The sequence below is a fragment of the Pleurodeles waltl genome, chromosome 5 (assembly GCF_031143425.1).
Source record: "Pleurodeles waltl isolate 20211129_DDA chromosome 5, aPleWal1.hap1.20221129, whole genome shotgun sequence".
NCBI lineage: Eukaryota > Metazoa > Chordata > Amphibia > Caudata > Salamandridae > Pleurodeles > Pleurodeles waltl.
Genome location: NC_090444.1, coordinates 518,389,434 through 518,408,159, shown reverse-complemented (window position 1 = coordinate 518,408,159; position 18,726 = coordinate 518,389,434). Strand labels below are relative to the sequence as shown.

At 43.4% G+C, this 18,726-nt stretch overlaps 1 protein-coding gene across 3 annotated transcripts in view; it reads right to left on the bottom strand.

Moving 5' to 3' along the window:
* CFAP61 (cilia and flagella associated protein 61) overlaps positions 1-18,726 on the bottom strand; it is a 1,725,308-nt gene that overhangs the window by 1,171,951 nt on the left and 534,631 nt on the right. For all 3 annotated transcript variants that reach the window (XM_069234340.1, XM_069234338.1, XM_069234339.1), the window contains one exon: positions 15,737-15,814. In XM_069234340.1, coding sequence (XP_069090441.1) covers positions 15,737-15,814 — 78 coding nt within the window. The remainder of the gene's footprint in view (positions 1-15,736; positions 15,815-18,726) is intronic.

Genomic DNA, 18,726 nt, shown 5'->3' with positions numbered 1-18,726 from the left:
GCACAGAGGTCCTCCTTTACATCCTGGCTCCCGACTCACTACAGGGCGGTATGCCCCCTTTGTGTGGGGGCAGGACACTCTCCATTCAGGTGTGTCAGCCCCTTCCCTTCCATCCTGCCCAGGATGGCCCAACAGGCTGTGGATGGCCCATCAGTCACACCTAAACTCGCTTTGTGTGTGGTTATCTAGAGGGAACTCACGTGCCCACTTGTCAACCCACCCAAGACGTGTACTGAAGACAGGCAGTAGGCACCAAATGGCTAAAGTAAAGAAATGTCAAATTTCTAAAAGTAGCATTTTCAGAACTGCAATTTAAATTCCAACTTCACCATAAGTTGTAATTTTAAATTGTGAGTCTAGAGACACCAAACTTGGCAAACATATCTCTTCCAGATTGTGAATTACATTTATAAAATGTAATAAGGTAATCCCAACGTTATTCTATTTGATACATTGGCCCTGCAGTAGTGAAAAACTAATTTGGGAGTTTTTCACTACCACGGCATGTAAAACTTAGAAGTATATGTCCTGCCTTTTAAATGCATTGCACTCTGACATGTGGGTCATATAGGGCCTACCCTCAGGGGGGTGATATATGTATAAAAAGGGAAGGTTCAGGCCTGGCACAAGGTTTATCTTACCAATCTGAAATGGCAGTGTAAACTGTACAGACATGGGGCCTGATTCTAACTTTGGAGGACGGTGTTAAACCGTCCCAAAAGTGGCGGATATACCACCTACCGTATTACGAGTTCCATAGGATATAATGGACTCGTAATACGGTAGGTGGTATATCCGCCACTTTTGGGACGGTTTAACACCGTCCTCCAAAGTTAGAATCAGGCCCATAGTCTGCAATGGCAGGCCTGAGGCATGGTTAAAAGGCTACTTAAGTGGGTGGCACAAGCAGTGTTGCAGGCCCTCTAGTAGTATTAACATTGCAGGCCCTGGGCACATGCATTGCATTTTACTAGGGGCTTATAAGTAAATTAAATATGCCAATTGGTATGCACCAATGTTACCATGTTTTAGGGGAGAGAGCACAAACACTTTAGCTCTGTTTAGCAGTGGTAAGGGGCACAGAGTCCTAAAGCCACCAAAAACGAGGTTAGGAAATGGAGGGAGGCAGGAAAAAACATGGGGTGGGGGGAACCACTCTAAGGCTGGCAGGTCTAACAGAACCCCTGCAAGGTCTAACATAGGCAGCAGCCATTCCACACCTTTTGCTGAGTTGAAATCTTGATGTAGAGATAAAGGTGGTCATCTCTAATGGTTACCGGGAGCACTTCCTGAGAACTCTGAGCTTGCATGTTGACAAATACAGCCTCGGTCCTTCAGCCTTCTCTTTGACTGTTCTTGTCAAATATGACACTGCCACAGTGAGAGACCATGGGGGCAAACAATGCACAAGACATTATCAACATTTTTGGACTTGTTCCTATTGCTGGAAGAATATTTTCAAAGATAAGGAGTCAGGGGAATTAAGCATGCTGAACAGCACACAGTATGAAACCTCTCTTGTGGTTGACAGCAGCTGAGGAAAATCAATAAAGACAAACATCTGTTAAAAAAAAAAAAAACTGCACCTTTTCAAAAGTAGATACCCGAATAAATTAAGTGAGGTTGAAAACCTCTTTAAATATCTTATTTCTACAAAATACCTGACAGAAAAACAGCAAAGCCACGTGAGTTACTTGCTCCGTAAAGCATTCATATCGCTAGTACTGGCAGGATTAAATCATTCAAAAGTTTACAAGATGATGCACTGCCAAACCTCCTTGCACAGAAGGAAAAGATTATTGGCATCATCTAGAGTTTGGTGGGTAGAATACTGCATCACAAACATGCAGGATATACCGCCTTCTATATTACAAGTGCATTATCGACTTTGGTGCTTGTACGGCAGGAAGGATATCAACCATGTTTGCGAAGGAGTATCCAGTCTGCCAAGCTTACAAAGAATTGTTCTTATAATGTCTGGTGTAGTGTGCCTGACCTTAGAATTCTAGAGTCTAAGCTGCCTTTGTACTTTAGCAACTGAGCACTATGTAAACATGATTAGGCAAACAAACACTATTCCAGTAGATTTATGGTCAGGGCGTGCGCATGCTTCCCTTGTAATTCCATTCCCTGATTTGAGAGTAGAAGCAGGTCTAACCTAATAATGTCTACAATTTCACTTTAGAGATACTGTTTTATATTAACATGACTTCGATAACTTTATTAACGTTTATCAGGCACCTATAGTTTGCTGGCACACATTGCCATTCCCATGCTAAAGTTATAGATATGATAAAATCCTATTATTTCTTTCCAAGTTTAGTTTACATTTTAAACTAGGCAATTTCCAGAAAATAAATATCAATTGTATATATTATCACGTTTGCTATATTGACATAGACTGCAGCGTCACTTACACCATACGTCTGTACCACTTCCTGGTGCCTCCTACTTTTAAAAATCCAGTCTGCAGCTAGAGTACGGTTCAGGCATGCAGTTTAAGAAATGTCACTTAACCTGCAAATGAGATTAAAATAACTACTAAACTGTACATAATAAATGACATGTGTCCTTCTATGAAGCGCCATGCGTAGGACTATTTTATTGTAGATTTTTGTTGCTCTGCTACTTACTCAAACAGTATATCTGCATTAAAGGAGAGTATCAAATGAATCTCTGAGACTGTAGCCTACTCATTCCAGATTAGGCGAATCTCAAAATAAGATTTAAATAAGATTTAAACAGTCGACTAGTTTTATGCCAGGTTAATTCTAGGTAGCTTAAGAAATGACAGAGACAGGTGAAGTTGAAAAATTAGATTTTTCTATGATCGAAATTCGTAATGTGCAAAATATATATAGCCTGCTCGTATTTCAACCTCAAACATTTAACGATGCACAATGGTTGTATTACAAGCTTCTGTGTATGCTTCATTGTGGGCACAGCGACAGCACGAAAAAAATAACTTTCCTCATTTTGCCTTTTTTATAGACTTAATGTCTTGATCTTTTACGAGTTCCATAAATATGCACTGCGTAATATTTCAAGCTCAGCTGAAGAATGGACCTAGCAAATGGCACAAGCAGGTCTGATTCGTGCATTCGTGGTTCCAGGAGAAAACCCCTCGGCAGGAGGGTTTAACTCAGCCTCCGTTAGGACCCATGGAGTAGATCGCTAATGCAGCACGGGCGTGTTCCTCATTATAAGTTGATGAGGCGTTAAGGCGGAACTTAAATCAGCAGCAGTTGGAGCCCGATTAAGGCCTTCAAAGCCACAAGCACGAGCTCCGCGTGAACTCGCGTGATATCTACGCTGGCGAAGAGGAGACGTGATCCACGCAGGAAATGAAATGCCACCAGATGTCGTCACATAGGCATACGTAGGGGAAGATGCAACCCGCTTGTATTCCAGACATTTAAACGAGGCACACTATGTCAAAACTCAGATTTTGAAAAATATGCATACTTGAAAATACACGTTGCTATTGGCTGCAAGCGATGGCATCACGTGCTGTTTTCTAACTGAATCGGGGTATCCTAGGACGCATTTTTTGCCAAATCCACTTACAGAGAGCATGAAGAGACAAAAAGTTGCACTCTTATACCCAACCATGTGTATGACGGTGTATTACCATACAGTGGATGCATGTGAATCAAGTTAGACGTAGTTAAAGGCAAAGAAATGTTTTGAAAGAACGTATCTCGTGGCATGGTTATTTGGTAGTACACATGATATTGTTTTCCCTCTTGTTTTATTACAGCCATGAAAAAGCGACAGGTACCGCAAAGTACAGGTTAGCTGTTCTGACTTGACAATGTACTAGATATATGCACATTTGATGCTATTTTGTTCATTACTGAAAAAGTTGCTGAATGTGTTTGTGACTTCATTCGAATATTATTAACATACACAAGGGGACTCAGTGAGCATGTAAAATTGGACCTATTTACAATAAATTGTTAAAGACCTAACGTGAAAACTGCATTTTTGAGTTTGATTTTGAAGTAATACTGTGCAAACAACCTGCGCTTTAGGTGTCGTCGATTTACGCCTTCTATTTGTTTGGATCCATTTTTTTTTTTTAAAGATTCATAGAATTCCAAAAAATAGGTAAAGAAATGTACATCGATTATATTTCAAGGTGTACAGATTAGATTTCAAGGTGTTCTAAAATGTCGCCTGGTCGTAAAACTGAGGTTTGTCTAGAGACAGAAAATGTTCAGGTTTTGAGTTACGGGGACATATGGAAACGAGCATTTGTAGTTTAGCCCATTTTTCACACATGGAAAAAAGGATCAACTTTGTCATTATCGTGAGAATAAAAGGGAGCAGTTGGGGATACTTTCTGTCCCTATAAGCATATTTACTTCGGGGTGAGGGGAGTTGGCAACTGTGTGGTTTCCATGTCCAACAGTGTGGATACGCTTCAGAGGAGCTCTTAATCCCAAACTTGATCATCCTACATCATCCGTTTCCCGATTACCCCCACTCCACTAACTACCCCCTGCCCTCTCCCACACACACCAAGGGAGGCCATCGGCAACCGTGGTTAGGAGGGTTTACGATGACAGACCCCACCAAGCAAAAAGACGACCATTGCGTCACCATCAATTAGGCATGTTGAACGTCCCCAGCGCCCAAAGGCATACCCTTGGATTGATCCTCGAGGGCTCACCCCTGCCACATTTAAGATATCCGAGGGGAGGGGTGCCCTGTGTTGGAGTGCAGCAACGCCACGGTCACCCTGTGGCCCACTGGAAAGGCAAATGGGTCACGGCGCTAGAAAACGGATAAAAGAAAGCTCATTGAGGACCTCGGATTGGGAGTGATCTACCCATCTAAATGCTTGGTGCGCCCGCCGAGGGGGCGGGGCCACAATAATCGGCCCTATTAATCTGAACCAAGCACTGCGGCCAATGCAGCAGAACAAGTAAGCCCGGTTGCTGATTGATATATATATATATATATATATATATATTTTTTTTTTTTTTGCGGTCTTATATAGAGCGAACTCGGCCCGAAGGTATTGGAGCGCTTTACATGAGCACTGGTTTCATTACACAAGGACACATTCATTTTCAATAGGCAGGGGGAGATCAAGTGATTTGCAGGGGTGGCTGATTCGCTTTGGTGAAGGAGTGTCTCCCCCGTGGCTGAGATGGCAGCAGAAAAATAAAACCATAGTTGTTTTATTTGTCTGCTGCTGGCTCACTGAGCAGTGCAAGGAGGGGCGGGCTGGGCCACGGGAGGTGGGAAGGTTAGAGAAGAGAGAGCACCTAGGTGCACATGTGTGTTTGACCAGCCGCCTCAGGCCAGCCAAACACACGTATGCACTTAGGTTTCTCCAGCCCGGCTATGTTTAACAGCCGGGCTGGAGAAACTGCACAGACCCTAGGGCTGCCAGCCACTCAGACCAATCCTGACATTGCTTTCAAGCTATGTTTAGAACGAAAGCAGCCCTAGGATTGCTGGGAAGCCTGTGCTTGTGTCCCAGAAGTGAATGCTGGGGCACTACAAGAGGAGCGACGAGCGAGACTAATGGGGCATTGAGGTAAGGGAGTTTTATTTTATATATATATTTTTTTCATTTTAATTTTTACTTCGTTTCCATCCCCCCGCCCCTCGATTTATGCGGTGGCCGTTGCTGGTAGTTTGCCCAGAATCACAGGATGCTGAACCAACACCAAGACTCGAACTTGGTTCCCAAGATCCGAAGTGGGCAGCTACATGGGGACAATCTCACCCACCCTTGAGTAAACCCCATACAGGACAGCCCACTAACAAGACAGAATGGGCTCCCACTTGAGTTAAAAGTGTGTCCGATGCTCGTGCCTCCTTTTCCCCCGTCCTTCCGTGAGACATCAGTCCTTGAGGGTAATTCTTAGAGGGGTGGGCCAGCCCATTTAATCTGTGGCTGCAATATATAGAGGAGCTTTTCCACTACCACAGGAACTTGTGAAACCGAGGCTCAAATGACATGGTGCTACCTTAACGTCTTGCCCCTTAACTGTGGGGTCTGAGCTGGGCTTTATGCAACTGCGATGGACAGAAAAGCCCAAGTCTGACAGAAAATCTTCCCAGATTACAGGGATGGCGACAGAGGAAAAAAGACATACTATAGAGGACCAAGAATACAGCATTAACTGTTTCCAAACCAATCCTAGGACGCCTCATCAGACAAGTTGGGTACAATGATTGCAGCTATCACTAAAGCCAGGAAATCCTTTGAAAATCAGATGGATGTGGTACTAGTGAATCTGGGACTTCAGAGAGAAGATCAGAGATGACTATGTGGAAGAGTCGAGCAAAATAAAACCCCTACAGTAACAACCAACAGTGAAAAATGACCTATAGAAACAATCCGAGTAACTCATAGAATGAGTTTGCTTCCTTGAGAGAAGGGATGTGCTAGAAGAACTAAGATCAATATAGTGGGTCTACCAGAGGGGCTAGCGGGCCAAAACCCAATGCAGTATATGGAGAGATGGTTATCAGCAGCAGTAACCACCCAAGATATGTCCACTTCCTCACAGTTGAGAAAGCACATCAAGTCTCCCCGTCCCCCCAGTCCTCCCAGTGCCTCCTTCCGGGGGCCACCCCTTGATGACTAAATGTTTGAACCACCAGACAGAGCTGGCAGAAAAGAAGGCCAATACACAATTAAGGGGGGCAAACATATGATTATTCCAGATTACACCCTAGAGGTACAACTTTATTGCTTATGCTAAATGGGAACAAATGTAAATTGAGAGACCTGGCCTGAAATACACTCTCATGTTCCACAACAATCTCAAGATTATAACAAATCAATGCTCCTACTTCTTTACTGAGCCAGGGGTAGCTTAAGACCGGGCACAACTGTTTGAATCATTAGGTGCAAAAATCCCACTACAAAAGTAAATAGTCTCTAGCCCATCACCCATAGGGGATGGGGTATATACTTCATCAAACAACAACACCCTCTCAATCGCAGAACACAAATGATGTCCACTGGAGGCAGCAAAGTTGCTTTATTGCTTGGCTATTACATCCTTTACTGATGATTCTGAATCGGAGGGCACCAACGTTGAATCTATAGCACATGTCAGGGAGTGACAGGAAAAACCTCCCTATTTTAAGTCCCCAGGAGGAAGCGGACCTGATATGATTTGATCATAAGATTTAGTAGGGGTTGTGATGTTTGCACTACATGCCCCCCTTTCTTACCTTTTCTGATAAGTTTGTTGGCACCAAATGCTTCATTTTTTCACTTGTATTCAAAAATGTGTTTGGGTGTGAGGGGGAAGGTCCGAATTTACTGCAATAATAGTCTCTAAGTTGAAATATCTAGAATCCACCCAGGGATACACCAGTCAGGCCTATGTCCCCATCACTTCACAGTAGCCATTTAGTTCAGATTACTCTGCATACATTTAGCCTGAATAACGAAAATGGTAAAAACAATTTGTTAAGTAAGTTAAAAAGCTGCACTGCGTTTGTTTGTTAATCTATATGCTGAATTTGTGTGTAAAACTACTGCACTTTAGTTGGTTTTTAGCCGAATTTTTAAAAATAATTTAATTTTGTATGTATTTCACCAATCCCTAGTAAGAAGCTTTTGCCAGAGTTATTTGTTAACTCTTAGAGAAGGTTTTTACCATTGTGTTCTGTTGGGTGCCATAGAGAAGGGGGAACTGCCATAGAGGGACCGCAGGCATAACGACCATAGAGGCTTAGCAGAGGAGTGCTGTAGTGGTTGTGGGAGCACATACATGGCAGCTGCGAAGCAGGCACACAGTTGATGCACCAAAGGCAAGCCTGTATGCACCCGTCTGCGTCCTAACGGGCCCAGAGGCCAGGACCCCTGGTCTCACCACCACAAAAGTGAGCTACTCTGCCAATTTCCTACATTCCCACAGGCCTAAGCCTCTGCCTTAGTTTGTCCGTCGCTATACCTCGTAATTGGGAACAACAGTGCTTCCAGTGTAACTTTACCCTAACAAGTACTAAGGAGGTCAGGTTCACTAATTTTGGAGTCACAAAATGGAATGTTGGTCTCTTAAACTGCAGATCACTTCCTTGTCATAAATATGAGCTCCTCACCTTAATTGAGGAAGAACAGTTTGATGCACTGTTTCTTACAGAGACCTGGCTCAAGAATGCTCCACACCGGATATTAATCAGTCCCTCCCCCCGGATACTACATCTGTAGAGAAAATCATCTAAATAAAAAGGGCAGGTGTATTGCCATCATCCTAAGAGAGGCCCATAAATGTGTTTATTGCCCCCTTACCATAACAGAGTGCGGAAACATGGGCTTCACCATCCACCTCTCCCCTACCTTTTCCTTTTCAGGAAGTTTAATCTATAGAACCCTGGGTACATGTACAGTGCTTGTCGAAGCCCTACCGCAGTTAACAACTGGCCCCAAAACAGAAAACGCTAAGTTTACCTTGTTAGGAGACTTCAACGTGCACCTTGAAGAAACCAATATGCCCTGCGTCTCAAACTTTAATCAGGACCTGAGTGGTATGCTCTTTATGCAAAGGGTAGAAGAGCATAACCATGTGAAAGTCGACCTTTTAGACCTGGTTTTAAGCAATGAGCCTAGCATTACAACTGAAAGTCCTCGGCCAGTGGCCTGGATCGACCACGCTCACATTTCATTCACTCTGGAAGGTCCTTCCCCTCGAGCAAGTGCTAAACTTCTCACAATTCAAGCCTGGAAACGATCAGAACTTAGGACAGACACCTGGCTATCCACACTTGATAATACCAGACCGATATTAGAAAATGATCCCCGGGCTGCTAATGCCATGGTGAATGGTTGGATTAATAACTCACTTGATGATCAAATCCCTATGTGTGCACTAAAAAAGAGATGCAAAGATAAATCGGCCCCTAGTTTAATGAATTTTTAATCTCTCAGAAAACTGGAAGACAGAGGAGGCACAAAAACGATAAAAATACAGAATTCGCCTATCAGGCAGCCACCTGACACTATCATCAAGAGATCAAAAGGGTGCAAGTCGCATTTTATGAATATCTGTTGGGCAAGGCAGCCAGTGCTCCTAGGGAGTTTTTCATATTGTAGAACCTCTCACTGCTTCCAAAAGTGGGAAGTCACTGCCCAATCCTTCAGAAAATTGCTGCAATGTGCTAGCAGCTTATTTCCAAAACAAAGCGTCAGTCATCTACAGTGAATTACAAAAGACCAGGAAAGGTTCGTACATCGGTCTTGAAACTCCGCCATTGATGGAAGGTATACATTTTCTGCATAACTTTCCCCTTATCACGGAAGAAGCACTCCCAGGTTTGTTGGGAAAAGTGAAATCTGGTTCTCGACTAGACCCTGTCCCTCCTCACATTCTCTCACAAGGGAGCCAAGAAATCTTGCCCATAATCAGGAAATTACTAAACGCCTCGATCTCCAGCTGCATAGTTCCACGGGAATGGAAACATGCAGTGGCCAAGCCTCTGCTAAAAAAAACTAATCATGACCTCGCTTGCCCTGGGAGCTTCAGGCCTATATCTCTGTTGCTGGTGTTTGGGAATATCCTAGAGAAACACACTAATCAGCAGCTTTCTAAGTATTTAGAGGACAACTTGTATCTGGGTGATTGCCAAAATGGATTCCGGCCTAATCATAGCAAGGAGTCGACACTACATGTAGTCATTGAGGAGGTCAAACAAATCCTAGACAAAGGAGGAGCTGCAGCTATCTTTCTCCTCGACATGAGTGCCGCATTCGACACAGTCGACCACCAGACACTGGGACTCAGGCTGAGAGAAATTGGCATAGGGGTACTACTCTCAATGGCTTTTGTCCTTTTTATCAGCAAGATCATTCCAGATCTGGGAATGGCACCTTTACTCAGAGGCTGTGCTTCTTAAGTGTGGGGTCCCACATGGCTCCACACTCAGCCCTACGCTTTTTTAATATCTATGTCAGACTACTGGTCTCCACTGTCAAGGAATTCGGAGTATGTATTGTCTATGCTGATTTTAGCAGCATGTCATCTCCCTCGCCACAAACAAGGGTTCTCAACTTCAGTTAGGCTCTTGCCTTGAGAAAGCGGCCCACTGGATGGCAAGCTGCTTACTAAAACTAAATAGTGACAAGACCGAGTAGACACATGCACTGGAAAATAACCCACCCCCAGTGACACTGCTGGGCTGGCCAAACAGTTTAGGAATGCTACCCATTCCGTCTTCCCCTATAAAAAGTTTGGGAATGTGACTGGACAGTTCTCTGTCAATGGAAGTCCAAACCAAAAACCTGACCAGGTCCTGTCTCGCCATATTGAGGACCCTGTGGGAAATTCTAGATCTACTGCCCATCCCTTACAGAAGAGTGGTATTCCAGACATTGATCTCTTCACGCCTGGGCTAAGGTAACTCTATACCTCGGCTACCCCAAAGTAGTCCAAAAAAGGCTGCAAAATGCTGAGACCATAATTATCTATAAGATAACTAAACATTCATCAGCCAAAAAATCGGACTTATTACTCTGGCTCCTGGAACATATAATTAAATGCAAAGCATTATGTCTAACTCACAGGGTAATAAATGGGAAGGGTCCCCACATGATTAGAGCTCTATTCATTGCTTATATTCCAAGCAGGAGTTTAAGATTGAGAAGGCCAAATGGGGTGGAAGATCCTTCTCCTATCTCTGCCCCAAATTGTGGAACATTTGGCCAATTAGTCTGAGAACTGAGCCAGATGAGTCAAGATAAAAAAAGTCTAAAAACTTGGCTATACCCTAATTATTCGGGCCCAACAACAGATCTGTAGGTGCAGGGTTCAGACTTAGAGTAGTGGCAAGCCTTAGGGTAGCTATGTGCTTTATACGGTAAGGTAAGATTGTTTCTTCACTCTCTTGGGGATGGGAGTTAGTGGACTGCTTCATGCAGGCTTAAATACAAATACCTTACACAAAAAGTAACTTCCTCCACAGTGAGCATCCCAGTGCATGGTTGAAACAGATAAGCAAGGGAGGCTGGATCTGTAATGATACAAGTGCCACATGGTGTGGGGGTACGTTATGTACTAGGACAAAGCACATCAGTAACACAGGGTAGCATTTATGCACTTACACCATAAATGTGGTTTTTGGGTGACGCTCCGCAAACTTGCTTATTAGATTCACATTTCCTTGATACTAGGAGAGGGCTTCAATAGTGTAAACAATGTCGATATAGACTGATAACTATCCCCTACACCATGACAACACAATACTATGGGGGTTATTCCAACTTTGGAGGAAGTGGTAATCCGTCCCAAAAGTGACGGTAAAGTGACGGATATACCACCAGCCGTATTTACAAGTCCATTATATCCTATGGAACTCGTAATACTGCTGGTGGTAAATCCGTCACATTTGGGACAGATTACCACCTCCTCCAAAGTTGGAATAACCCCCTATGTCCCAAAAGCTGGTCATTTATCAACCTCTACAGTCCACAGGCCCCTCAGGTTAGCCACAGGCTCCTTCAACTACTTGGGCATACCTATTACCAGGAATCTAGAGCAAAGGTGGGAACTTAATATAGCACAGGGGGTGTCGGCTTGGGATAAAGTACCTTTCTCGAGTATGGGCCACAGTGCCCTATTCAAGATGGTGGCGCTACTACATCTTCCGTATCCAAGTGTCTCTATTTTCTAATATCAATATGAGGAGAAAGTTCCTCTGGGTGAGTGCTCATTATTGTGTCTCTTTAATCAAATGTAGCCAAGCTCCATATAATGGAAGCCTGGGCATTCCGAATATCTGTTTATACTACTGGGTCTCTTAACTTGTGGTGGTAAACAACTGGATCTGTGGAGACCTGGATGACTTGGCCTAGAAACTAGAGAGAGATTATTTGCACTCACAAGTCTGTGAAGCAATGTTGCATGGGTCATCTGTAGCCAAAGGTATTCTAGAGTGCCCTAGATTCTTGCTGGTGTAATGGCACAGGTCACTCAAGCATTTTAGGAGGGGCTTAAGCACAATACCCATGAAACATTGCTGTGCCACGATACATAGCTCCATTATGTAGCTGGCCTGGAGGGCTTCAAAGCCTGGTGCTTGATTGGTATATCTGAGGTTGGGGACGTCTGGTTGGGTGGATAAATGACGTCCTTTGAGCAACTGAAGGGCAAATTCAGTCTTCATAACTCTCAATTCTTTCCGTACTTGCAATTACACCATGCATTATCACAGCATGAGCATCTAATGCAGGAGGTATCAGGACTGTGAAAAAACTGGAGGCAGACTTGTGCATTCCCTGTGTCTTCCAAACGAAGGGGTCCCCTGAGGGTTGTTCAACAATTGGGAATCCCATGGGAACCCATGGTTTCTAAATTGCTTGAAGTTAAAGATTACCATTCTGATGCAGGCACAAGGGAAGGTAATATGGGATATGCTCTAAGGACCCTGAAAGCTACATGGCATTTTGGCAGACAGACTCCCCATTTTGGCTAGAACAGCTCTAGCTAAAATGGTTGTAGAGCCACACTTTATTGCTTTACAAGTCTACCGGTTTGGATCCAGCGGGGCTGGTTCGAATTCTTGAACGTACTGCTCCAGAAATCGATACAGGATAGGGGACGCAATCGTGCCTCTCTGTGCACACCTCAGCAGCTGACGCCTGGCACAGGCCTTGCAGTCCCGGACTAGGAAATGTATGATTCTGCAGCACAGCTGCAATGGGCAGCTAGACGGCTCACTGGGGCTTGCCTTGCAAACATTGAGAATTCAGGCAAGCGCACAGAAGGTGCCCTATTTAAATTGCTCTTGGGTGAAACTAAACCATGCTTGGAAACCAAAGCGCCTCACTATAGCCCTCTGGTGCCGGAAGGAGGCACCTAAACGGATTGGAAGTAATACCCTTTATGCATGGGTGCATCCATGCTACCCCTGGAGGGGTGTGTACCTCGAAGGGGGGAATTTTTCACTGCTTGTCGGCTGAGGAAGTGAAGAACTTTAGAGCTGATAACGCTTGCGGACTGCTACTCGGAGAGCACCTTTCGGACTATGAAGAGCCCGACTGGGGAAATGACCTTTCGGGGACCCAATTCTTACTTTATGGCAGTCCGCCAGCTTCTGGGGAATTTGGCTCCAGTCTCCTATCACAGGTTAGACTGACCTTTGGCCATGTCCGCCGCTTGATTTCTTGGCTCTAGAACACAATGACTGCCATAAACTCAGATGGTTTGCCGACCTTGCACACCCACTGGGAGAAAATTATAGGTAGGCAATTCCATGGGAAGGAATAGGAGCAAACCGTAGAACACACTTATACCATCTCCAGAATCACTTGCTTTTAATTCAAAGAGTTTTACAACCTGCACAGCACCTATGCTAGGCCCCACAGATTGAACACTATGATACACACCATCACCCTGGGGTGTCCCATATGTGCTTTAGCTGATGCAGATTTTACCCATATGGTTTTAAGCTGCCCAGTGATGATTTTTTTTCTAAAGGTCAAATCAGACTTGAAGAAAACTCTGAACAGGCAGATGCCCCATACTCTGGAGATCGGCCTACTATGCCTCTGTACCAGACGAGTATCTAGGAAGGCTGGCAACAGGTTCTTCGATTTAGCCCTTGGTATAGCTCACAGGAATACTACACTACACTGAAAATCACTGGGTGGTCCACTAAACAGTAGGTGGAAAGTGGACGTGGAGACCGGGGTGTTGGCAGAGGGGGCAGCCCTGTGCTCTTAGGAATAGAGGAGCTTACACTTGAAACTCTTGGCAGAACAATGGATGGAAGTAGTAGCTAGTTTCAGCGAGTCAGTGATGCAGTAATCCTGTGGGATGGTCTATTGCTGCAACATTTGATGCTGCTCCCCTAGATCCCTGTTGCTCCCCAGAAGCTGAAACTGCTTCACCCCAACAACTGTGTATATGGCTGACACTTAACCCTGAGTCGTCCACTATGGTATTACTGTCACTCCGCACTATAAATAGCTGCATGTAAGAAAAGGGTTATTATTTAGAACCTAGCATGCTTGGTTTTATTAGTTCTGTATGGTTTACTTGGTTGTATTTACATGTGGTCCCACCCCTGTACATCTACTAACATATCATCCTATAACAGGTACGAGTGGGCATCATATGTTTATGGTCTGCAATTATGGGCAGATATACCACATGTTTACCATTCCACTATCTTGAAAGAGCTCAATAAAACAGTTTAAAAATATGGTGCTCTTCAGCTGGAAAGAAGTTGCAACCAAGGTCTCTTCAGTGCCTCTGGGTTGGCCAATTAAAAGTAAAGCGAATGTGTCATTAACTATGCTCTGTTGTATTACATGTACACGTTAATGTTATTCATGTTATCAGTGAATAACATTAATTCAGTCATAAAATGACAAAAGAAAGTGATTCAAGCATATGACTCTATAAAACATCCAATACCTGAGAATTATTTTGAAAGCTCCTTGTGACTTCATTTAGGATTCTCCCAAAAATGACATGGCAAGCAAATATTGTCACTGACCACTGCCACATCAATATGAATCCTAAAGAGAGCTCAACAAAAACAACTTGCGAGTTGAATAAGATACTGACTATCAATGAAACTCCAATAACAAATTATTTTGAAGAGAAAGAGGAAAGCAGGCAAATCAACGTAGAACTAAAGTGCGGGACAGGACACGGATGTAAACACAATATTTATATCAATTGCCTGCTAGAAAAACAGCATCTTTAAACTGGGATCTGTATGTGGCTCCTGCCTCGACTCAATGATAAGTTTAATAATCTTAAGAACAGATGCAGATAAGAAAACAAAAAAATAAATGGTAACAATACATCATCCAGTTTCCACGAACACATTGTACGGTTGTAGAGGGCTGCATTTCAGTTTTAAGATATTTCAAATATGAGAATACATCCTATGCTTGATTTAAAAACGAAAATATGCGTCTGATCACCACTTCAATTAAAGCTCAAAACTGAAAATTCACTTGCACACCCAGGCTGACAATTTCCTTCCGAATTTCTCTTGCTAACAGTTATTGGGCTAACATCTGAGAACAGAAACAGCCTTCCATCCAGGCATGTCACCTCCCTCATCTTTATATCACCTCATTACGACTTCTCGATATTCTGACTCGAAAAGTGTAATGAGTATTGTGACACAGACACTGTCCTCTTGGGTGCTCCGGACAACTTGCTTCAAATAAACCAGGTGGTGGTCATCCTGAACAGTCAGCCTTTCATTAAAAAAAATTCTCGACCTTCCCATATGCTTTCCTATGATGAGCCGCAAAAACCTCAGTCTCGTCAGTTTCTTCTGTAAACAACGACCAGCAGTCTTAATCCAAAAACAATGCCACAAAGATGGACTAAAAGTTGTCCCACTTACGAAGGTCTCCAGATACTTCATCAGTGTTATCACCTTCATTTTTCAAACCTTCACAACTCTGGGGCCCTGACTGAAAAATGTGCTCTCACAGAGCCACGAGGCTCCATAACCACGACCCCTGTTCATTATAATCTTATTAAATGCTATTAACCTTTTTTGACACATGCCTCTTTATGATCATGAGCTCCACTGCAATATGTTCATTCCACACTGTTGGTATACATATACTAATAGGTACTATGCACTAGCGCCAATAATATATTAGGTTCCTCCACCTAAAGCGATTTAATGAGTTTGGGATAAAAACAACTTGTAAAAGCATCATCGTTTGTCAATAGCAGAACAGTCTGGATAATAAATACTGAATATTATTGCATATTAGAAAACATACCTCTTCATTTCTGATGATAGACAGTCCAACAATCTGATCAACGATTTCTGCTACAAATACCTGAATAGGAGTGCCATCCTAGAAAGAAGAAGCATATGTAAAGTGTGTTTTTTTGTACTTAATATTGCCATAATTCTCCCTTATACAAGTTTTAAAAGATTAGCCTTTTAGGGAATGTCAATATACCACATATGGTAATTATAAGCATATCATTAAAAACTCTATATCGTTACAGAGCCCTGGTAACAATAGTTTTGCAGACTCAGAGTTTGCACTTAACAAACATTGCAATTTCAGATCTTGACTCAAAAAAATTAGCATACTAGAATATTTAGTATTACAATGAACAGTCATTTTTTTATTTTTTTTAAACGTAATATTTCAACTGAACTTCTTGAGCTCGCACAACTTGAAATATTAGCGACTAGAGAAACAAAATGCTTTTTTCAGCACTAGTCAACTTAGACACGGCTGAGGCACAGTGGTGGTTCTTCCAGCTGGTGAGCTTGTGCCACCGGAGCTGTGGAAGAAAAAGAAAGAAGCAGTTGCTACCTGGGAGGATTGCATCCAGCTGGGGAGCCCTGCGGTGGATGAGTGGTTAGATATCCCAGGTATCAGGCACGTATCACTCTTCAGAATGTGCAGAAACCGCCAAAAATAAATTGCACTGCCAAAGTCTGTTTGACACCATTGTTGGCTCAGCTTCCCTAGACATACCTACAAGACAAGCTTGGACAGCCTCAGATAGTGGAAAAAATACCTTCAGTGTATGCATCCCCTTGCAGGCCTACCATTTATCAAAACTTTGAAAGCGCAATATCAAAAGATCATACCGGATCTGGTGAAGACGCTGTCTCCTCAATTGAGTCCCTCTAGAAAGATTTGGGAAGAGCAGGATTTTATTGCCACAAAAGGACATTACTTGTTTCTTCTTAACTGCAACCTTCAGCACCACCACCCTCTTATACACAGTTCCCATTTTTCCAGAAGCGTCCCCTTGATTTTGGAAAGTTTGGACTCCTTGTTGGAATTACTGTCACCCTCGCCAGTTACACAATGTGAATTGCATTGCTTTCCAGCATCTCAGACTTCACCATGTCACCCAGCACTTCCTTCGAAATCTCATTCTCCCAAAAATCTGGTAAACCCAGGATGAGAAGATTCATACCCCTCATCTTCAAGATAGTATGCCTTCAACTCCAGTTGTGAAATTAAAGTGATTGCTCAATTTTTTACAATCTCGCAGACCATCATGACCCCTTTTCAAGTCAGACCACCAGTTGCACTTGAAAAGTTTTCAGTTTGTTCTACGTTGACATGATCTTTGTCTTTACACTATTTATGTTGCTTTGTAAATCCTTTACCACTGGCACAAGTCGCAATGTTCCTCTAGAAAAATCTGATCCTGATGTTCCTGCACTATCTGCTGACTCCCGAGACCAGATGCGTGACTTAGGAGCGAAAAAGTCTTGGCAAGTTTACTCTTCCTTTAGTTGTCTTCTGCATCGTGAATCATTTCTCAGTGTAACAGGACTGAATGCAACCAACAAAAGGCTCCAATGATGACAGGATGTCCAGCACGTCTCCTTTTGGCTATGGTTCTACACTCTTCCCAGCAGGACGTGTGCACAATGAGAGCCAATACACGTTCAGGCCATTACGTCAACATTAGCCACATCGATGCAGTACCATCATGCAATACACTCATGAAGATACACGCTTCCTGGTGATAAGTTCCGTCTGTTAAGCACTTCACTCCAGGCAGTACAGCTTGCCCTGAGTATCCATTCGAACTGGGGAACTTCAGAAGCTCACTCAGCTCCACTGCCCTCAACATCATAGGAAGTGTGCTATAACCACAGCCTTAGTCTGCAAAAGCTTCGAGCAGATGTCGCTATCATAAAAGCCTCTGAACAGCAAGAGAGAGCTGTGGTACTCCAACAAGATAAGGAGTCGGGGCACCATGAAGAAGAAGTAAAAGTAAAACCAAGGGAGGGTCTGCACCTTCTACTTACTCTAGCAATGCAGGGGCTCACCATATTGTTTGAGAGGATTGAGCAGGCAGAAAACGGAGCCCTAATTGAGCTCACAAGTATGGTGGCTGCGTCGAAGCTCAGCATGCCCACATCTCCCACTTATACTAATTTAGGAAACACCCTACACTTCGTCTACTGTGCCACTGGAAAGAAGGATATGAAGTAAGTTTAGTATTAAGAGTCTTTCTCTTTGAAACTATGAACGTTATTCTTTCAGAGCAAACATTATTTCAACCATGCTCATTGTATGTTGAAATTCTCGCATAAGATTTAATGCAGAATAGTATGCTAAATTTGGATGACAACTCCTGTCTGGTTACCCCCTTGCTATCTGGCTAATTCTTAAGTACTAAAAGGGCCGGGTTAGCATCTCACAACTGGGAGTATGTGCACTATGGATGCAGGTCCAGTCCTATTCCCTTCAAAAGCTTACACTCTAAATGGTGCTTAGCAACATCCCAACTCCACCACTGGGAACCAGCCAGCAAAATGACATATCTGAATGATTTAACCATGCAATAAGCTGTCCCTTTGTCTGCTAATAGGGACTGGGAATGAAGGATTGGACTTCCATAGCATAGTCACTAGAAACATGTCTACCATGTCCTGCCTGTTCTGGGCAACAAACTTAGGGATCTTGGTGAAGGACAGGAAGGCACCTCCCAGAAAAGCATTCACCATTGTTCCCACCAGATGTGGGCTCCGGCTGAGTAAAACCACAACCTGGCCATGTTCAGTCTTAACACAAACAAGTAACTGGCACAATTTCCCCATTTTCTCAATTCTGCTTCAGAAAAAAGATGGATATAGTCTCCATTCACTGGAGTTCCACTATCATTTCTCAATACTTTAACACAGGATATGGTCTCTTGATAGACACAAGACTGCAAAAAGCACACCAGAAGTTCAAACAATTGATGTGCAGGTGCAATCTCCGTTAGTCATACAGCCACA